A 22485-nucleotide genomic window follows, 5' to 3' on the forward strand; every position below is an offset into this window, starting at 1 on the left:
CTGTCATGGTTTCCTTTGATAATAAACAGTACTTTAGAAGTACAAGCCAAATAAACCCTTTCTTCTCCAACTTGCTTTTTGGTCGTGTTTCATCACAGCAATAGAAACCCTAACCAAGATACCATGACATTTTCATATATACATGTACATGATGTGTTTTGAGCATATTTACCTCTCTTACCCTCTTTTGTGCCCCTCCCACTTTTACTAGTCTCTCTTCCCAACTAGCCCCACCCACGCATGCCCCTATGGAGACCATAGCTTTACACCAGGATGGTTACCCTAACGATGTCTCTCACTGAATCTGAAGTTTACTGTTTCAGCTCAGTGTTAGGCTAACTGGCCAGCAAGCCCCCTGTATCCTTCTGTCCCTGCCACTCTCCAGCTCTGGAGTCACAGGCACATACCACCACACCCAGCTTTTTATATGGGTGCTGGGTACCAGTGCTCCATTACTCATGCTTGCACAGCAAATGCTTTATCCACTAGGCCATCCCTGAAGCCTCTGTGTTGGATGGGATCTCTCGTAGCCCAGGCTGGCTATGGCTTTCACCTCCCAGTACTGGGACTGCAGGTGTGTACCACATACCTGGCCGCCTCCCTCCTCCTCCTCCTCCTCCCTCCTCCTCCTCCTCCTCCCTCCTCCTCCTTCCCTCCTCCTCTCCCTCCTCCCTCCTCCTCCCTCCCCTCCTCCTCCCTCCTCCCTTCCTCCTCCCTCCTCTCCTCCTCCTCTCCCTCCTCTTCTCCCTTCTCCTCCTCCTCTCCCTCCTCTCCTCCTTCTCCCCTCCTCCTCTTCCTTTCCCTTCTTCTCTCCCTCCTCCTCTTCCTTCTCCCCTTCCTCCTCCTTCTCCTTTCTTCCTTCTCCTCTTCTTCTTCCTTCTCCTTTTCCTCCTTCTCCCCTTCCTCCTCCTCCCCTTCCTCCTCCTCCTTTCTTTTTCTTTTAAAGGAGTTGCCGCACCATTTTCCACAGCAGCCGTGCTGTTTCACCCCCTCCACAGCACACAAGGACCCAGTGTCTCTTCTCTGTTTGTGAGCAATCAGTCACCCTAACATAGGTCAGCCTCTCCCTCATCTGTCTCCACCATGGACCTTTATGTGACACCTTAGCAGAGTGATGACAGAGCTGGAGGTCACAGCTGGGACACAGCAGAGTTTAAGCAAGGCCAGTCTGTCTGTTTCCAAGCCCTCCCGTCTTGCCGTCACCCTGTTCCGCTGCCGCACTGTGAGGTGGCACACTTAGGATGTCTCTGGAGAACCTCAGTCCAGAGAAGGGCTTGTTCTGACACACTCCAAGAGGTGCGTAAAAGGATAGGGAAGGGTGTGCTCCCCCCCTGCTAGAGGGATTGAGATAGGATTCCTAGACGAGACCGTGTCGCGATGGCCTTGGGAGGAGGGAGCAGCAGGCAGAAGGGGCAGGTGATGGTGGCAGGTGAAGTTTGAGAGAACAAGACGGGTCCTAAGTGCTGTGGTTTGGTTGTGTAGCCATGTCCTGAGATGCAAGCTGGGAGAACCAGTATGTGAGCGTGCTTTTATGCAGGACACAGACCATATGGGAAGTAAAATGAATGAATTCCAAGTTTGCAGAGACCCTCGGCCAGGTCTTGGCAGTCAAAAGGACCTGATTTTTAAAGGAAGGAAAGGAATTGGCTCAGGAATAGCCAGAAGAGTCCTGGGGCCAGCGAGAGACATGGCTGGTCGTAGCCAAGGTGAACCGAAAACCTTCCTGTAGGAAAGTCCCTGTCTTTGCATGGTTGGTGCACCCTGCTCTCCCCATGCATACATCCCAGGTGAGAGAGTTCCTGCTCTGGGCATGACTCCATCTTGGAAGCAGCTTGCAGCAAAACAGCAACCATGTGTTGTCCTGGTCTGGAATTCCACTGGACAGGAGGAAGGCAGAGCAGGAAGGCATCTGGGTGAGAGGGACAGCAAGGGCTCTCTAGAGTAAAAGGAGTGAGCAGGAGGTCTGCAGACCCTTTTCTGGGTAGGTATCCCTTCACTGACTTGAGGAGCAGGCTGAGGTGGGGTCTCTCTGTTCCCATGCTCTGTGTGTAAAAGTGATGCTTAGCCTTGGCTCATCTGTGGCAGCCCCAGAGTCTGGAGCTCTCCACATATGTCATATTTCTGTCTTTATTTGAGAGAGGTTGTTCTGCTGACGGACACCAGCCTGCTGAATGGCTGTTTATCCTATGGCTGCAGCTTCAGGACTCGGGGCGGCTCAAAGGCTAGAGCTATGCAGTCCTCGCAGACTGTGTCATGAGTACTGATGCGTGCACTGAGGCATGCAGGGGTCGAGTGCGTTGCCCCAGGACAGGCTGCTGGTGAATGGCTGAGCTGCCTCAGTTCTGCTATCAGACTTGTCTCTAACCATTCCATATCCCCTGGCTCTGACCCTCAGAGCTGACTTCTGCACAGCTCTAGGCACTGGGTTGACACCAAGTGTCAAGTGTCTTGGTCAGCATCTGTGACACTCCACTGTGGTCACACACCACAGCCTCCATCTGAGATGAGCAGTTAGAGCCTGCAGCCTAACTCACAGCTCTTCACAGACGCAGAAGCAGCCTGCACCAGCCTGGTCTCTAAGGAGCAGCAGCTCCAGGTCGAAGCTTGCTTCTGGGACTTTCTATCACTGACTTCAAACGAGCCATTTCAACCTAAGTGGACACCCAAGTGCCCTTGTACATGACCTGGGGACCGTCCCACCAGCCTGTATCCAGAATAACCATGCGCATAAGCTCACAGCACAGAACAGGGGACATGGCAAATAATTTTAACAACAGCCACAGCTGTGAAAGGCCAAGGAGCAAGGAAGTGCCTTTCATCTTGTTCCTTTTAGAACATTAATCAAATACCTCTGTTGGGCCCCAAACTAACCTGGGTACTGGGGATACCACTGTGAATAACACACACACACACACACACACACACACACACACACACACACACACACACACACACACACACACACCCCATAGCCAGGAGGGCGACCCTGTATTGTGCAGGCATCCTACAGAGGCATTGGAACAAACTGTGGGTGGCATAACATAAGGGCTGGGTTAACCCAAGAAGGGCTCAGTACACAGTAGTGTGCCTTTAGAGGCGGGCAGAAGAGGCCTCATTAAGAGGTAATAGGATAGGGCTGGGGGGTGTTGCCGTCCTACGGGTAGATGGCTCCCAAGGGGCCTAGAGTCACGGGCAGTCTGCAGAGCCTGACGATTCTTCTTTAGGGAGAAGAGAGCCATGGGGGAGCTTAAAGCAGAAGAGGGTTGCATGCATGTTAGATGCCACCTGTCAGCCCAGGCTGCGAGAGGATAGACCGCAGGGGTGGAGGGGGACGGAGGAGCTTAGAATTCTAATCTTCACTCAGCCCTGAAGGATGGATGGAGTCAGGAATGCTTTGGTAACAGACAATGTCAGGTAACAGACAACTCTGGATGACAGGAACTTACACATGAAGGGTACTTACTGCTCAACTCAGCAGGGCTGGCCAGGTAGCCAAGTGGGCAGCTTAGCCAGCAGGTGAACATTTCTTTCCTCTTACAGTTGACTCTTACTTCAGGCATGTTGCGTTGTGGCTGCGAGCCTGCAGCCCTTGCTCCTGCCATCATAGCTCTCTCTGCCTCTACTTCTCTGATTTTAGAATGACTCACTGCCAGGCAACCATTACTTAGCTAAAACTGACTCAGGACCACCTAGGTTCTCTGACAGGGAGCTTTGGAGCTGCCAGAGGGAAGGGTGCTGACATCAGGGGAAGCTACTCTTGTTCTCTGGACAGACTTGGGGCTCAACACCAGACAGGATGGGCCTCCGGTAGCACATGCTCCAGGCAGTTGGCATGAGTCTCATCTTGCCTGTGGGGAGCATGAACAGGGTGAGACCTCTGCTGTACCTCACCCCGAGGGCACGACATGGGCTGGTCCTGTCAAGGAGCAGTCTTGAGGCTGAGGCTTCCTGCTGGCTCCAGCCTGCCTCACCTTATTGATGCCTAAAGTTCACTTCAGTATTCCATCCCATCTCATGGGGATCTCTAGAAATTGACCTGGCTTCTCTCCATCAACTCGAAATACTAGCCCAAGCCTATTGCCCCCTCTGGCTTGTTTGTATCATGTTGTCACAGGCTAGCACAGCCTTCTGTTCCTCCCTCCAGCCATATGGAGTCTTTCTATGACCCAGTGGCTGTATTGTGCCATAGAATGGTCACTTTCCTCCTGCCCTGCAGTTCACAAAGCTCTCGGCTGTGTTGCTGAGGCTGGGTTCCCAAGTCTCAGGACCACCTAACCCAGGGTCTGTGGAAAGAGGATTCCTGATAAGAGGGTACTAGGGTAATAGGATACTGCCCCACTCTAAAGACACATACAGTTGTTTTCCTTTCCTTCCCTTCCTTCCCTTCCCTTCCCCTCCCCTCCCCTCCCCCCCCTCCCCGCCTCCCCCCCCCCCTCCCCTCCCTCCCCTCCCTCCCCTTCCTTCCCTTCCCTTCCCTTCCCTTCCCTTCCTTTCCTTTCCTTCTAGTCCTTCCTGGGACCTACAGGCCATGCATGGCAGACAGACTTGGCAAAGGTAGACTCCGTGAAGCCCTTGAGATAGGGAACTGTCCTAGGTTACATGGGCAGCCTGGTGTTACCAATGTCCTCAGAGGAGGCACAGGAGGGTATGGGTTAGAGGAAGAGCAATGCCATGCTGGAAGCAGGGGAGCCCATGGGAAGGTGCTGAGCTAAGGTACAGAAGTCCCTGGAGCCTCAGAAGGAAGGTAGTCCCGTCCACACTGTCCACTTTCAGAACTGCTTTTGACTTTGACAGTTCGTTCCACAATGCTACAGTGCCCAGGCACCAATGACTGTGAGAGGACACGGGCCTGGCAAGGAAGTTGGGGGAAACTGCACGGCTGTCACAGCAGGCCCCATTAGTCTCAAGGAGGGAACAGCTTCTAGGGAGAGTGGCTTTGGGTAAGACAGTTCCCAGGAAGGGGCTCACAGTGAGGTTGTAGTGATAAGCCCCACCCCCACCCCCGTCGTTCCAGGGGATCTCATGCGCCTTCCCAGGGGGCTCACATATCCCACACCCCCTTTTCTGTTTAGTTGCCTCATGCCGTCAGCAGCAGCTCCAGGGACCCTGCCACACTGTTCTCTGACTAGGCCTGGCTTACACCTGGGGCAGACACAGGGTTCTTAGGATACATGTTGGGGTGGAAGGACAGTGCCAGGAAGGACATGAGACAGCCACAGTCACCACCTCTCAAGAAAATCATTTGATTGTTCCTGCCTCTGGACGCTTAGCCAGTGGCTTGCCTTATGATGCCCTCTGTCCTGCAGATAGCAATGGTTGCTGTTGCCTCATTGCTCTCTGTGCACATACAGACTTAACTCAGCTTTCAGTGCAGCTCTTCCCATCCCCCTTCTCAGCAAAGAAACTGAGGCACAGAGGGCGAAGCTCACATGGCTACCAAGTATTATCAACTTCAACAGTCTGGGCCCTGAGCCAGCACATGTCACCTCACAAATACACAAGCCTGTACGTGACTTGGGACCAGGGTGGCCATCAGACCTAGGTTAACTGGAGTCCACACAGGCCTCAGATGGGTCCTGTAGCAGGGTGGTGGAGCAGACCCTAATGTATGAACTGAAGTTCCTGGGTCTGCCCAGGACCACAGGTCTGTTTTTCTGATCCTTTATGGCCCCGTGCATCCCTCTCCAGCTTGAGGAAGGCTATACTGAGCAGCTGTGACATTCATAGGGTCACAGTTGAGCTCTTCCCCCACCCCTCTTCCTGAGTCACGGGTACAGGGTGCAGGGAGAGTGCCAATTAACACAGTGGCAGCACCTGGACCAGACATGGCCACAGTCAGATATAATTGCCTGAGGTCAGCCGTTTTTTTTTTTTTTTTTTTTTTTTTTTTTTTTTTCCTACACGAGCTTTGCCACATGCAAGATGGAACCAACCAGCAGCAGATCATATTTACTGAATGTATCCTATGACATTTACTAAACTCCTCATGTGACACCATGTTGGGTCTTTATGAAGTAGGCAGATACCAGCTTTGTCCTCATGTTCAGACAGTGGGGCTGAGACACGGTGAGGTTAAGTGACAGTTGTGTGAACACTTTGTACCCTACTCTGTCTCTTTTGCCACCTCTGCCCAGGTGGACACCCAATTGAATGCGGTGCTGGAGTAGAGGGAAAGGCTCTGCTTGGTGGCTGGGACAGAACACACTGTAACTGTTAGCCAAGTGACCTTGGAGAATAAGACGACAGCTAGTTGGGACTGGAGGGCTAGGCTAGCTCAGTGGTTAAGAGCACTGAATGCTCTTCCAGAGGACCATTGTCCAATTCCCAGCACCCTTACAGCAGCTCACATCTGTCTGTAACTCTAGTTCCAGGAGATCCGACACCCTTGCAGGGAAACTCATGCAGGCAAAATAACACCAATGCACACAAAATAAAAACAAATCATTAAAAAAGAGAGAGAGAGAGCTAAGTGAGGTTTGCCCCCATGATGCCTGAAGGTCATGTCCACTGCTTTCCACCATAGGTATTTATGCTGTCTTCTCTTGGGTCCCTTACAATTTCATGAGTTTTCTCTTGATGGGGTGCGGGGGGTGGTGTCTATCTGAGCTGTTCTAGCCCCTCCTCTCCCACCCCCAGAAATCCTTTCGTGCCTGAGCACCTCCACCTCTAAGAGTTCCCGCTGACTCATCTCCAAGGCTTGAGTTTCTGATGTCTAGCAATGACAGCCCTAACCGTGTGTTCAGCCTCCAGCTCCTCAGAGACGGCACTTTCTCCAGAAAGTCCCCACCTGCCTGGTTCCCTGGGCCTGGGTCTCTCTGTGGCCGTGTGGCCGCCACTCCTTGTGCCCTGGTCCTGCTGCAAAGTGAAGGCCTCTGACCCATTCCACGTCACTGTGATCCTTTCCTGAGTAGTGTGCAGACACCCCCTACAGGCCCCACATCCGCCCCGGGACAGCTGTGTTGGTATGCCCCGAGTGCATGGAGTAGAGTGGAGTGAGGCAGTGTGCACTGTCAGAACAGTGGTTGTGTTGGAGGCCTTGGAGAGGTGGGGAGGTAGAGTCCCTCTGGGTCCCAATGGTAGTGGCCCCAAGCTGAAACCAACCTTGATCTTGTGGAGGAGAGACAGGAATAAGCACGTGAGCCGAGCCCTGAAACAAGAAGCCACCTTTGGCTAAAGCATAAGGTGGATGCCCGCCAAGAGGACAGCATAAATACCTGTGGTGGGAAGTGGTGGACGTGACCTTGAGGCACCGTGAGGGCAAACATCACTTAGCTCTCGCTCCTTTTTAATGGGCTGGTAGTGTTCACCATTGAACGCACTCGGGGATGTGACCTTTGGAGGTAGTGCCTTGCTTTGCCTGCATTTGTGTGGTGAACTGAGGGACAGGAAAGGGAGGACACAGGCCCTAGGGATTTCTGTAAGGCCTTGCCCTGCACTGCTCTGTTGGTTGGGATCCAGAGCTTTTCAGGGCTTAGGAGAGGTTTTGTAGTGTGCTTCCCTTCCCCACCCAGGGCTTGGCTTCCTCCAGGTCAATGTGCTTACCTCTTCTTATAGGTGAACCTGGTGCTGGGGGACGGCCGGTCCTTGGGCCTCACAATCCGAGGTGGAGCCGAGTACGGCCTTGGCATTTACATCACTGGTGTGGACCCGGGCTCTGAAGCCGAAAGCAGCGGCCTCAAGGTGAGGGAGCGATGGTCTGTGGGCTGCCTGTGTGGGGATGGTGGGGAAGATCATCACAGCTGATCTACTTCAGCAAAGCAGGTGGTGCCCCAGCTGAGGACTGGGTCTGCTGGGGATTCCTCACTGGCTGCTGGGTCCCTAATGCTCCCAGCAGCAGCAGGGTGGCCTCCCACACTGTGCTAGGCAGTGGGCCAGCCCAACTCTTTTGAGGCTGCTGTTTTGCAGTGATGATGCTTGTGATGGCCCTGACCCCGGGGCTTGTTATGACACATGCAGAGATCAGGAGAGAGAAAGCCAGCCATGAGCAGGAAGCAGCCTCGGGGCTAGCATCCAATCCAGACCAGAAGTTACTGAAATGGCATAATTAATTCTAAGCAGAGCGGTGTGCCTGGCACTCAGAGTCAGAGCCTGTGCACCATCGCTTGCTACCGGGTGGAGTGAGGTCCTGTAAGGTGGGTCTCAGAACAAGGCTTGCGCCCACAAAGTCTTAAATGAACTCCAAAGCCCAGGCTATCATCTGTGGTACTGGGCACCCTACAGGGATAACCAGCAACTTACTTGTCAGAGAGCCAGAGACTGCACACAAGGTCATGGCTCAGGATCCAGATCACTGTGACACATGACAGCAGCATGTGTCTGAGCAGTCATGGATGCTGGGCCCGCAGTGATGTGGATAGAATGCTGACAGTGGCCCAAGTGGAATTTGACACAGGCTTTGGGGACAGGAGAGGTAGACGGTTGAAACAAGCTGGGGAGAAATGAGGTGCAGTGTACACACATACATGCACACACACACACACACACACACACACACACACACACACACACACACACACACACTATCTCAAGATCCACGGGCCTAAAACCCTAGCATGTCAAATAGACTGTCATGGGGGAGATGAAGCAAAAACAGGCTTTTGGGAGGCGTGGGGTGTTTGGGAAGAGCTGTGGCTCCAATGGAGAAAGACAGCATGTCCATTCCTTCAGGACCGTGTGAGCCTTGAGCCTCCTCCACTGCCTGAGCCACCTTATCTCTGGTTAGGAACATGCCTACCTCAGGGTTGTAGAAAGCCAGTAGCATCATTAGTTATTGTGGGCATCCCTCCAAATCCTCACCTCTTCCTTGTTGGCGTCAGAAGGTGGGGCCCTTGGAAAGTAACTGGATCATGAGGGTGGAGCATCTATGCTATCAGTGCTATTGGTGACCTTGTGAGAAGCCCCTAGAAAGGCAACAAAATAATATGTCACGTGTGACCCAGCAAGAAGGTCCTCACAGGCACAGCGTCCACTGGCATTTGACGTTGAGTCGCCCAGCTCCAGAACTGTCAGCAGTAGCCTGTGCATAAGCCATCCTGTCTGTGGGACTTTGTTGCAGCATCTGTCAACATTACATTATGGAGAAGGGATCACATAGCTCTGCCCCAGCCTCCCCAAGGACTTATAGGCAGCCTATGTTTTGATGGAACCACTGACTAAATTGCATATGTAAATAAATCTTTACTCCTGCACCTGCACGTGTAATGAAACTCATTGGGGGTCTCTCTCTCTCTCTCTCTCTCTCTCTCTCTCTCTCTCTCTCTCTCCCCCTCTCTCTCTCTCTCTCTCTCTCTCTCTCTCTCTCTCTCTCTCTCTCTCTCCCTCTCTCTCTCTCTCTCTCTCTCTCTCTCTCTCTCTCTCTCTCTCACACACACACACACACACACACACACACACACACAAAGAGAAGGGTGAGTTGAACACTGACCTCCAGGAGTTATGTTCAGTTGGGAAGGTGGGCAGCGAACAATACTCTGTTCATTTAGTTAGAAAGAAGGCAAAGAAGACGGATTTTTGTAAAAACCTTCCCATTGCCCGAGTTTGTCAGGTGGCTGCAGGCACTCAGGAGTAATTTGCTTGCAAACTGCCCACCTTCAGTTAAGTCCTTTTACTGTAACCTCAGCAGTGAGGCTCTCGATGGTGGCCACCTCTTTGCTCTCGCCTCCCAGGCCCCTTGCCTGTGCTGACACCTGCCCACACTCGCCTGGGCATCCAGCACTGATTAGTTCTGTTTGTTGCAGTGCACTTTCCGTGGAATTAGGCATATTGAAATGGAATAAAGGGCCTGCTTGTGTGGGTGGAGGAGCCAGAACAGGCTTCATTTGTAAATAGCGCTCCACGCTGCGGTGCAGCGCCTTCCGTGGGGCTTCCAGCTGTTCAGCCCACTTAGCTTCCAGGGCCCAGTGTGAACCCAGAGAGGGGGCAGGGCGCCCAGGCCCTGAGTGGAAAAACACTTGGGAGGTCAGCCAGCTCCCCAGCAGTTACCCCAGGGGTGGAGCTTGCCTACCTTCTCAGCAGGGGCAGCCCCTCCCCCCTTTGCCCTTTCTCTTTGGATTCCTCTTATTTCTTTGCACCACCCTCCCATACCCAGCCAGTCTCCAGTCCTTCCAAAGAGCCAACTACCAAGCCTCTTTTGTTCCCTTGGGGACAGCCAATATTGAATGGCATTCAGAAGCAGTCGTAATAGCAGTGACCATTCATTAGTGGTTATTATGAGTGAGACATGGTGCTAACATTTAGATACATCTGCTTGCATTTAATCCTCTCTGTGGCCCCGTGGGGGTGGGATGGGGAGCGTTCATGGCACAATTTAACCGATGAGCAACTGGGGCTCAGAGAAAAGCAGTAACTTGCCCAGGGTCACACAGGGATCCCAGCAGTGGCCCTTCTGACCCTCGTAGCTATGTTCTACTGTTGTCTTATGATTCTAACTGGACCAAGTATGGAAGGAAGGGAAGGAGGGAGGGAGGGAGAGAGAGAGGGAGGGAGGGAGGGAGGGAGGGAGGGAGGGAGGGAGGAGACATAAAGGTCCTGTCTGCTAGGAATTGCTGTGCCTTCAAATCCCCTTGAGGCTGACCCAACTGCATGGCCTCTGCTGAGTCTGTCCAGGCTGTCAGCACGTTGCTCTCCCACCCAGGGGACCAGGCTGCTGTCCTAGCTAGGATCCTTGGAGGAGGAACTTTGCTCCTGGGAATGCCCCACTTGTGGGACCACTGCTCTGCAGCTTGTGGCTTTGGAGCAGGCCTGTCACACATCTCGGGTAGAAATCCTATCTCAGTGACAAAGGACGGTCTACTCTTTTCAGGTCTGTCCAGGAGCCTGGGCCATGTGTTGCCTTTGTTGACCCCTCTACAGACCAGCTTCTGTTGGGCTAAGCTCTGCCCACCTGCTCTTCCCGGATCAAGCTTCCTCACAGCAACACCCTATACTGTACCTACCGGGTGGTAGGAAACCTGCTTGATCATTCACTCAGACTTTCACTCAGCTCTGCAGGGGTGGTGGGGCCTTTGGTCCCATGCACGTCATGACGAGTATGTGTCTGATAAAGTGTCCTAGTTCCCAGCCGTGTAAGGTAGAACCTAGGTTGTACTTCCTCCTGGTCCCCTACTCACAACAGAGCAGTTGCACCCAGTTGGTGCTCAGGCAATGACTCCCAGGCTGAAGGAAGGACTGTGGCCAGGGTAGGACCTGCCCAAGCTCTGATCTTTAGCCCTCTCTCTCTCCCTTGTATCCCAGCTTGACCACAGCAGGACTGGCATGTCAGTGGAAATGGTATGAGAAGCTGTGTCCATTAATTTTCTTCATGCTTATGACCAAATACCTGAAAAAGCAATTTAGGAAAGGGCTTATTGTAGCTCACAGTTTGAGGGTGCAGTCAAGTTAATATGGCGGGCAAGACGTGGCAGCAGGAGTGTGAGGCAGCCGGTCACATTGCTTCCACATGCAGGATGTGGACCAGAACTCTAGCCCATGGAATAACACCACTCACATTTAGGGTGAAACTTCAATTAAACCTTTCTGGAAACACCCTTCTAGACCCCTAGTGGTATGTTTTCCCAGCATTTTAGATCTAATCAAGTTGACAAGATTAATCACCCATCATAGTAAACTTACTGTTCCCATGGGATACAGAGAGCACCACCAGCCCCTGCTCCCCAGTGCAGCCCCTGCTCCCCAGTGTAGCCCCTGCCCCTCAGCGCTCATTGTCTCGTGCTAAAGCAGGCTGCATAGCACTTCTGCCCACAGTAGGGCTGGTCACTGTAGGCGCTCCGGGAGTGTTCCAGAGTCACTCTTTGGTTCTGCAGTAGACAGCAGGTGGAAGAGAGTTAGGCCATGCTCAGATCTCAGCCTCCAACCTCACTCACACCTGAGGAAAAAGAAGGAGGAAAGCAAGCTGGAGAGTCCTGAGGTCTGGGTTGCCACAAGGCCCCACCCACCATCCCCTTGACGTTGCCTGTGTCCCATGCTCCACCCCCACCCCGGGAATCATGCTGGAGCAGAGGAGCCCGTGGTCTCTCTCTCTTCCCCCTTGGTAAGAAAGAGAAGAGTGTAATTATAAGGTGTCTGTTAAATAAAAATCCTTCAGGTGGGCTTTGTGCCACATCCTCCTGGGGACCGAACTTGACCAGGTGTTCAAAGAAAGATGCAGCAGAGGACATCGTGGTACCTCAGAAACACTGTTGGTCGTATTGTGATCTGAGTGAAAATAACACAAACACCATCTTTTACGTTTACATAATTCCTGATTGGAAAAAAAAGCCTCCATTCAAAGGATCACAGTGTGATGAATTCCTGGCAGTGCTAAGGAATTGCAGCTGGTTTTGTGTCAATGTAATTAGGATGACAGAAATAATTGCCTAATATTTATGTAACTCTCAAGAGTCTAAGAACACTTTGCAAACAGTGGTCTCCCTTTCATTCCACAACTTAAGATGAATGGACCGATTCTTTTTTTTTTTTTTTTTTTGGTTCTTTTTTTGAGCTGGGGACCGAACCCAGGGCCTTGCGCTTCCTAGGTAAGCGCTCTACCACTGAGCTAAGTCCCCAGCCCCGAATGGACCGATTCTTGAATGACACAGTGTTCACACTTAGGAAAGAAAAATAGGTAATGTCTATACCTAAGATCCGTGTCAGAGGAGTTAAGTTTTCAGCTAAAAGCCATCCAGAAAAAGAAAACGCAAGCCTAGACGATTTCACAAGTAACAGATAGCAAGCGGTTGAGCAAGAAGTATCGTGCGGTCTCCCCCTGAAAATAAATGCGGTAATATGTCCCTACTTATTTTATGAAGCCAATGCATTGTACTACTATGACCAAGCAAACTTCATACCAGGAAAGAAGATGACAGAGCACAGTCTTTCATGAGTGTAGGTGCTAACACCCCCCAGAGAACAGCATCCTTCATGAGTGTAGGTGCTAACAGCCCCCAGAGAACAGTAGCAAATTCACCATTATTTGACGGAACAAGGCCTGGAATGACAGCTCGGTGGGTAAAGGTCTTTCTGCATACATGTAAGGATGGGAGCTGGGATTCCCAGCACACACATAAATGCCATAAATCCCTCAGGCATGGTGGCCACTTATAATCTCCGCACCAAGGAGGCAGAGACAGAGGTCCTCAGAGCAAGCCGGGTAAGCAGGACTGGCCGAATCAGTGTGCTGTAGTGTAGGTTCAGGTAAAAGATCCTACCATGATAGTCAAGGTGGAGAGAAGTCACCTAAGACAGACACTCAGTGTCCTCTGATCTCCAGATGTGCATGCATGCATGTGTACCCACACACATATGTGCACATGTAGACACACACACACACGCACATGCACACACACGCACACACACACACTCACACACACACACACTTAAAATAACATCTTAAAGTAATGCGTCCAGCAGAAGGGGATCATGCAGTTTCATTCACAGACTGAAGAACTGAGTTGAGTACCTTTGCCTGAGACTGAGGAAAGCTAACTGTGCCCTAAACACCTAGCTAAGAGCATTCTAGAAGTTGCAGTCAGCTCTGTAAGTTGAGAAAAAGAAGAAATGAAACTCTGTTCTCAAAGGCTCATCCACGTAGAAAGTACCAGAGAACCGACAGAAGAGCCCCTGGAATGAACCAACAGCTTGAGCAGGGAGAAAGGATGCAAGGTCAGCCCACAGAAATTGACTGCTGCCAGGGCTGCTGGCTTACACCCGTGGGCCCAGCACTTGTGGAAGTGGAGGCAGAAGGGTCTCCAGTGTGAGGCTAGTATGGGTGAGGTACGATTCTCTAGTCAGCCTGTGCTAACTGGCTGCCCCCTACCAAAATTCAGGAGTACCAAGCACACCAGGGCGGTCCTGCAGTCCTTTCAATAGGTGCCCCTCGGGCAGCTGGGGATCTTTGTATTTAGCATATCAAAGCACACCTGGCCTCCAGGTTTCCCCTCAGTCCCAAATTGTTACTGGGTCTACTCTACTGTGACCTCTCCAGCCCAGGGGCTGAGCTGCCTTTCCTTAGAGGCTCTTCCTATGTAATTTTAATTATCCCCTTTTTTTACCTTTGGCCTTCTGCTGCTGCACCTGGTTCCCCTCTCTTCCTCACCCCCATCTCCCCACATGGCTCAGGGTCCTGACCACTCTGGACTCTCCCTTTGTATGAGGCGTCTCTGCCTCCAGCCTCTCTCCAAGCACAGCTGAGGGCACTGTGCCATGCAGACACATGCCCTGTATCCTCTGTGTGGTTCCACTCCTCTCTGTGGGGGCTGATTAATGGAGCAGCACAGGGTCTCCCCTATCTCCACTTTTCTGTAAACCCTGCTCCTGTGACCTCAGACCAGCCTCTCAGATGATTTTTGTTTGCTTTGTGGAGAAGAAACCCGCAGCTGGAGTTAACAGACTGAAGTTGAACTGTACCCCTAGGTCCAGCTCCTGGTTCCTGCCTGCTCTGCTACTAGCACTGTCTTGGGAGGCTGAGGGACCGTCAGGAGGAACAGCCTGGCTGGAGAAAGTATGCTTCTAGGGTCTTTATCCAGCCCTGGCAGCTTCCCTCCTTTTATGGGCCAGGTTTTCCCAGCCTATGATTGTTATTCACTCTTTGTCTTTCAACTTTCCTAATGTTGCAAACCATTAGTATACCCCCTCGTGTTGTGGTGACCCCCAACCAAAACATTATTTTGTTGCTATTTCATAACTGTAATTTTGTTACCATTATGAATCATAACATAATGTGCTATATACAGGGTATCTATCTGTTATACGACCCTTGTGAAAGCATTTCAACCTTTCCAAAGGGGTCTCGACCCACAGGTTGAGAACCACTACGACTGTGTGAGACTCCACCAGCCTCTGTTCATTTAAGGTTGTGGTCCCCCCACACCTCCATGGTTTGAAACCTAACAGTGAGGAAGGTCTTAGATGGGTTCGTAATTTTCGTTTTATGATTTTATTTTAGGCATGTTGGCACATGCTGGCACATGCCTTTTATCCCAGTTACTTTAGAGGGACTCAGGAAAAGGACTAATTTGAATCCAGTCTTGGCTATGTACCAAAACCTTGTCTTTGTATGTGTGTTGATGATGGTGGTGTTGATGGATGTTCTCATGTAGCCCACGTTGATCTCAAACCACCATGTAGGGAAGATGACCTTAAACTTTTGACCCTCTTATAATCCTGAGTGCTGGGACCACAGGCCTGTACCACACATCCACTTTAAGCAGGGCTAGAGACACAGCCCAGGGTTTTGTGTCTGTTATATAAGCACTCTACCATCCGAACTACATTCCTAGCTTGTGAAATCTCAGGTGCCAGGAGGCAAAGGCATGCTAAAAGAGGACTTTTTTTTTTCTTTAGAAAGATAAATAAATGGAGTCAGTGTGCACAGGAGGAGGTGGGTATTCATGGGTCTGGTCCTGTACTGATGTGATTGTAGAAGTGACTGAGTGACAAATCCAGGAGGGCAAAGGGATACTTACCATTTATAAGCAATGGTACAGAGAAACTACTGAGCTACACCACTCTGTGGGCTGAAAGAAAGACTTACTAAGGACCAGACCTCCAAGGCCATGGGAGGGAAGCACAGAGTGAAGAGCTGACCGGTGGAGAAGCAAGCAGATTCAGATGACAGTCAGCAGGGTGGAGATCTGGGCCGAAACAGGCTGTCCAGACCGCCCTAGTCAGAGGAAGGTTGCTGGGGAAGGAGGAAGGCTCCTGGAGGAGGAAGAGTAGGGTCCTGGTAAAAAGAAACCACCTGGAGAGATCTGCACATCTACTAAAAAGAAACCTTGAGGCTGTTTTGCCTGATAACAGCCTTCTGTTTACCTGGCCAGAGTCCTTCCAGTTAGGATGGTGTCGCCAGCACCACCATTTTGCAGGGAGCGGGGGCTTTGGACTTTATTCTGTTATAGCCTAGGGACTTGCAGTGGAAAATCTCACCAGAGCATCACAGTTAAGACATCACTACCCTTGGAAGAAGCACCCACAGGAATTAAAAGTTCAGATGCCAGGCTGCGTTTCTTCAGCTCACTCCCACCAGTGTGCTGGGGGAGGGGGGCAATGAAGGGAAAAGAGGAGGGAAAATAAATGTGTTGACCACAGACATCCCTCTGAGCTGGGTGTAACGTGTTAGAACACGGCTGGCTGCAGAAATAATCTTGCTACCTGTAGAGAAAAGAAAACGTGTCCCAGTCAGGGCTGCAGAGGACTCCTTCCTTTCCTACCTGGCTACTCCCCACCCCAACACAGGACAACAGACCAGGAGAGCCAGGAGAGCCCAAATATGCTGAGAGGCAGATCTGGGCCGGGCACCCTGCTGAGTTCTGAACAATCTCTGTGGTAGACGGCTCACCAGCCTTCATTAAAGGTCAGCAAGCTGAGCCCAGAGAGATCGATGTTGGCCCGAGGTCACACAACAGAATGTCAGTGGGACCCTGATGTCTGTGCATCTGGCTGGGAACCACCAAGCCAGCCTACAGCCCTCCATGTGGGTGACATAAGCAAAAACCTCCCCAGCACTCAGCTGTGCCCTTCTGCCCTGTCCCCACCTTCAGCTCACCACAGCTAGTCCTGATTCCTGCATCTTGCTTAAGGCTTGGGACCTGGAACCTTCTAGTAGTTCAGACTAAGGCCGGTAAAAGCAATGGCAGAGGGCAGTGCGAGGACAGAACACTCTCGGCTTTTTCACATGTATAACAACTGCCAGCGTGTGGAGAGAGCTCCTCTGTGCCAGACACAGGGCTCAGCACTACTCCATCTGTAGCCAATCCTTTAACCCTGTGAGGAGGAAGCACGACTTACTTGCCCAAGGTCACACAGCTAGTAGGTGTAGGGGCTGGAGGTGTAAGAGGTGGGATTGGACAGATGTGATCCGATCCTGAAAATTTTGTTCCCATCCCTTCCCTCTCATGCCTTCTGGGTTGTTCCAACAGCACTTACCATGGTGCCTTTTTGAAGTGGTTGTCAGCAAGCAGAGAGGAACAAGAGAGAGAGCTTTCCATTGCAGAGGGCTGAGTTAATTTCTCCGTAAGCATGTGGGAATGTCTGTGGTGTCTCTGCCTCAGGCTTCCCTGTGTGGTGTGTCTGCTCAGTCTCTGATCTCCCCAGGGAGACTACTGACATCTTTGTGACTATGATAGAAAAGTGACCCCGCTAGCCACGCCCCTCCAGGTGCCTCCTCTGAGTCATCTCAGCTGACCTCAGGCAGTTCTAGGAGGAGGGCATGACGGTCCTGGCCTCATTTTACAAGATCTAGCAGCTTGCCCTCACCTCCTTTCAGACCAGTGACTGGGCTAGCTGGGGCAGGCTCCAGAGGCTCCGCCCACAGGAGACCCACTTCAGTATGAAAGGCTCCAGGTCACATCTGATTGCCTTGAGCCTGGCATTGACCTGTTTCTCTGAATCCAGACCCACTCCCAATGGCAGCAGGCCACCTGCCAGCACGCTGACATTTGTCATCAGTGTGGCTGTCCTGCCCTGTACCCTGTGACCTGCAAGGAAGAAAGCTGAATTGCCACTTAGCCTCTGTGCAGTGCCAGTCCTGGGCAGAACGGGGACCCGAGGCAGAGATGGTCATGTGTCTGCCGTGGCTCCAAGGGCTTTGCTTTGGTTTTTGTTCTTGATTTTAAAGACGGACTCTTGTGCTGGCCAAGCTGGACTCTGTCTCAGCATGTTGTATGAATGACCTTGAACTTCTGACCCTCTTCTCTCCACCCTAAAAAGTGGTAAAGCCAGGCTTGATCACGGGCAGGGAGACTGTCATTCTCTGGAGAGTCCTTCAGTGCCCCATTAAGAAAGCCCACTGTGCCACATACAGGAAGTGTCTGTGTGGCTGGGCCCTGTAGAATGATCGCTCTATGAGCAAATACTTGCCAGCCATCTTGTGTGCCCAGTGTCTAGACAGGGGCTGCAGAACCAAGCCTTTGCCCAGTCTGGTGTGGATAGTGGTCAAATGTGGAGTTGAGATTCAGAAGCAGAGAGAAGAGGAAGAGAATAACGGAGGAGCTTTGGGGGCAAGGTATATGCAGGGCATTGAGCAGTCTGGGGCAGCAGGAGAGGCAGGGAAGAGCACAGGGTAGGAGACAGCAGCTCCCTCAGCTGTTCCAGCTGTTAACAGCCGCTGGACACACTTGGGCTCGCACAACCCAGGAGCTGTTAGCTGAAGCTGGTAGATGGAAGGAAACCAGACTGTCAGAGTTTGGGATGCCATGAGGAACATGTAGGCACACATGTGTATGCAGATACACGTGCATGTATGTGCACATGTGTGTGAGGCCAAAGTTGACATCAAATATATCTTGAGGCAGGGTCTCTCCTTGGAGGTAAAGCACGCCAATTTGGTGAGCCACTTTGCACTGTCTCCACCTTCCACGCCTGCTTGGCATTTAGGTGGGTACTAGAGATCTAAACTTCCATCCTCAAGCTTATGGGCAGGTGCTTTGTCCCTTGAGCCATCTCCCCAACCCCCTAATTAACCTCTTTTGAAGTATGACTCGTGTACCATAAGCCCCTCCTGCCCCGGTGTTTTTACCTGCACATTCTAATGCCTGTAGCCACTCCCACAGTCAAATTTCGGAACATTCTCAACAATGCTGCCCACCCCCCCAATCCCTGCACCCACAGAACTTCGGCTTCTACCTTCCTGGGAGCTCTGATAACCTTCCATCTCCATCTTTGCCCCTGGGGGCACTGCGTGGCTATGAACCACCCAGTATGTGGTTTTTGGACTGCCTGTCTACTCCCACTTAGCATGATGTGGCCTGTGTGAGTGAGTTCATGTTTTCTAGCTGACTAATACACTAGCATGTGCTCCCACCACACTGTTCATTCGTTAGCCGGTGGCCTATTGGGTTGTTGTCATGAGTTAGCGTCCTCTACTCTTTCTCTGTCTTCGTTTTGGGTGAGTGGTTATTAAGCTGTGTAGACTGTATTGAGTTCGGATTTTCCGCTGGATCCTCCCATGTACGTACAGTGATTAAAAACCCTCAAGTACATTCCATAAGAGTTATATAATAGCATCCCATCCCATGGCTGCATTATAATAATTGACCTGACTGGTCCCTTGAAATCAAGCATTTAGCTGTTTCTAATTGAAATAAGGTTTTTCAAAAGAGCAACAAGATGAGAGAAACCTCAGAGAAACTTTGCAGAGAAGCTTAAACCGCCTCCCCGCCTATCTGTGCCTGCAGGCTGCAAAGCCTAGTGGGGGGCAGAAGTGATTTATCCCAAATTGCTGAAAGGCTCTTTCTGGTCAGAATGAGGACAGGTAGGAGGCAGAACAGTCCTGCCTCAGGGCCTCTTCCCCAGACCCTCAAAGCAGAAGGAAACGTTTGAGAAAGAAGAGAAAATGGCAGCTAGGCTAGGCTAAGCTACTCGCCCTCAGATCTTATACTTTTTCTATGAATTTTTTCTTTTCATCTGTCTTGGTCGGTATTCTATTGCTGTGAAGAGACACCATGACCATGGCAACTTCTATAAGGAAAACATTTAATTGGGACTGGCTTACCGTTTCAGAGGTTTAGTCCATTGTCATCTTGTCGGGGAGCATGGCTGCACACAGGCAGGTATGGTGCAGGAGGATTAGCTATGTCCAGATCTGCAGGCAGCAGGGAGAGGCAGACTCCGGGCTTGGCCTGGACTTTTGCGACCTCAAAGCCTACCCCAATGACACATTTCTTTCAAAGAACCACGTATCCTAATATTTTCAAATAGCACTATTCCCTAGTGACCAAGCTTTCAAATATATAAGCCTATGGGAGCCACTCTTATTTAAACCAGCACACCATGCTCGGTCATGAGGTTTTCCTACACATTAGAAACTGAGGGTTTCAGCACCAGATATATAAATTAACAACACGACTGCTCCAAGGTGTGGTTAAACAAACTCATATTGTAAATATGAGGGAGATACAGCCAGAAGCATCTGGAAAAGTCCAGAGCAGGGAGAGAAAGTGTAGACTGAACATGGCCAGCAGACAAAGAGGGGTGGGGATGAAAACAGAGAGGGAGAGGGAGAGAGAGGGGGAGAGGGAGAATGAGGAGAGGGAGCAGCAAGTGAGCCAGCCAGCCAAGGGCAAGCACCAAGAGAGGGCAGAGAGAGAAGGGGACAAAGAGAGGAAGGCATAAGAGAGTGATAGCCAAAATAGCAGGGTTATAAGGAGAATTGAATAGCTTGGGGAATCCCAAGAGCGGAGAAGTTTAGGGTGGGGTAGGTAGGATGCCGGCATGGGCTTTGAAATGTATAAGGGGACCTTGTGATACTGAGTGAACCTGGAGGTCAGCATGCACTTTAGAATGCTAATAAGTGCCACAGGTAGCCATGTCCCTTCTGCCTATGGAAGAGGAAACAGCTCCTTTAGTAGAAGAGAACTGAGTTCACCAGTTTCTGAGGAATGCTGCCAGAATTTAGGGAGCTGGATTTTTCTTTGGACCTGACATACACACCTTTGGGAAATGAACTTGAAATTTCCAGAATTTACATCTCAGGACTCACACCTGAGAATAGGTGAGCATGTTTCTTCCCACTCTGCTTAATGTAATTGAAGATCACACTAGACATCGAAATGGTAACAGCAATAAAAGCCCAAGTTCAAAAGTAAAATGTGGTTTGAACGAGAATGGCCCGTTCTATTACCTTGAAGAGACACCAGGACCTCAGCAACTCTTACAAAGGAAAGCATTTAATTGGGACTTGTTTACAGTTCAGAGGCTCAGTCCATTGTCATCTCAGCAGGGAGCAGTGGCATACAGACTGGCATGGGGCTGGACATGGAGCTGAGCAGGCTCCATCTGGATCTGCAGGCAGCAGGCAGGGACAGATGCTGGGCCAGGCATGAGCGTTTGAAATCCCGCAGCCCACCCACAGTGACACACTTACTCCAACAAGGCCAAATTCTCTTCAACCAGCTTGGCCACACTTCCTAATCTTCTCAATGACCAAGCATTCAAATATATGAGGCTCTATGGGGGAGGGGCTATTCTCCTTCAAACCAACACAGCTCTCATAGGCTCCTATGTTCAAAGACTTGGTCCCCATTTAGTAGAACTGTTTAGGAAGGATTAAAAGGTTGTAGGAACCGTGTTACTGGAGTGGGCTTTGAGGCTTCAAAAGCCCATGCTAGACCCAGTTAGCTCTTTCTGCCTCCTTCTTGCAGATAAATGTGTAAGCAGCCAGCTACTACCCCAGCTCCAGGCCTGCCTTCCTCCTGCCATGCTCCCCACCACGAACGATGGTCAAGGACTCAGACCCTTTGGAACCATGAGCTCCATATTAAATGCCTTCCTTTATAAGTGGCCTTGGTCATGGTGTCTTATCACAGCAATAGAGTAACTAAGGCTCTGTTTTAGTTTCCTTGTTTGTTTGCTTGCTTGTTTTTAGTGTATTTGAGGAAATCATTGTATGGTGCTATGATTTAAGTCTGAAGGGCTTCCTACAGACTCATATCTTGAATTCCCAGAATTTCGAAGGCTGTGGAACCATTAAAAGGTGGGGTCAAACTGCAGAAAGTAGGACACTGGTGAGCCTCTGAAGGTTAGAGCCCATCCCTGAGTGTAGTCTGGCCTTGTGCGTCAGATCCACTGCAATGTCGCCCCTGCCACTGTGCTCCCACCAGGGCAGCCGGAACAGCTTTACCTTGCTTGCCTGCCGTGATGGGCTGACATCTCTGAAACCATGAGCCAGATAAACCTTTCTTTGCTTCTGCTGGTTCCATCAGGTGTTTTGTCATAGCCACTCACAAGTAACCAACATACACGTTAGCCAGTACTTTATAGCCTCAGCCTTAGTGACTTTGCAGTACGTACTAGACGCTGTCTTTGACCAGTCATGAGTCTGTAGGCATTTAGGAAGTGCTGTGTTCCTTTCGCAAGTTTGAATTTGACACCATGATGACTTGCTTGGGGTGAATTCCTGGAAGGCCCGGTGTGACATATTTTATAGCATTCTGTCATATGTTCTTTGGCAAGTTGCCAGAGTGAGACTCCCATCTGCAAAGTGCCTGTTCCATGTTCCTCACTAAGCCGTGGTGGAAGGCTCTCCACCCAGGTCCAGTTCACCAGTGCGAGTTCTGATCATGGCTCTTGGTTCATTTATACGGCCCATAAAATAGTGGATCCTTGGAACTGGAGAGTTGGCTCAGAGTTAAGAGTGCTCCCTGCTCTTCCGGATGATCAACTCCTGTCCCCAGCGCCTACTTCCATCTCACAACCACCTGTAACTCTGGCTTCAGGGAGCCGGATCCCCTGGGCACCTGCACTCCACACACGTACCCACACGTAGACACTGATTAAAATAAAGTACTAACAGATCTTGAAAAAAAGTCTTGTTGCTTTTGAGGCTTGTATTAGGCTTGTTTTACATTGGTAATGATATTAGAATATTAATAATTTTGATATAAATGGGTCTTATTTTTATCAGTCCTCAAACTAAAATAGACCTATCTCAAACAACAGTGGACCCTGAAAATGTCTATGCTCTAGTGCCCTGAACCCATGAATGTTCCGGTGTCTGTGGAAGAGGGAATTAAG

General features: G+C 50.8%; 1 protein-coding gene across 5 annotated transcripts in view; it reads left to right on the forward strand.

Moving 5' to 3' along the window:
- Whrn (whirlin) overlaps positions 1 to 22485 on the forward strand; it is an 82992-nt gene that overhangs the window by 29227 nt on the left and 31280 nt on the right. For 4 of the 5 annotated variants that reach the window (XM_032903045.1, XM_032903054.1, XM_032903020.1 and 1 more), the window contains exon 3: positions 7555 to 7680. The exons of the other annotated variant lie outside the window; for it this stretch is intronic. In XM_032903045.1, the coding sequence (XP_032758936.1) occupies positions 7555 to 7680 (126 nt within the window). The remainder of the gene's footprint in view (positions 1 to 7554; positions 7681 to 22485) is intronic. 5 annotated transcript variants of the gene reach the window in all.

This window comes from Rattus rattus, chromosome 1, assembly GCF_011064425.1.
Source record: "Rattus rattus isolate New Zealand chromosome 1, Rrattus_CSIRO_v1, whole genome shotgun sequence".
Classification (NCBI taxonomy): domain Eukaryota; kingdom Metazoa; phylum Chordata; class Mammalia; order Rodentia; family Muridae; genus Rattus; species Rattus rattus.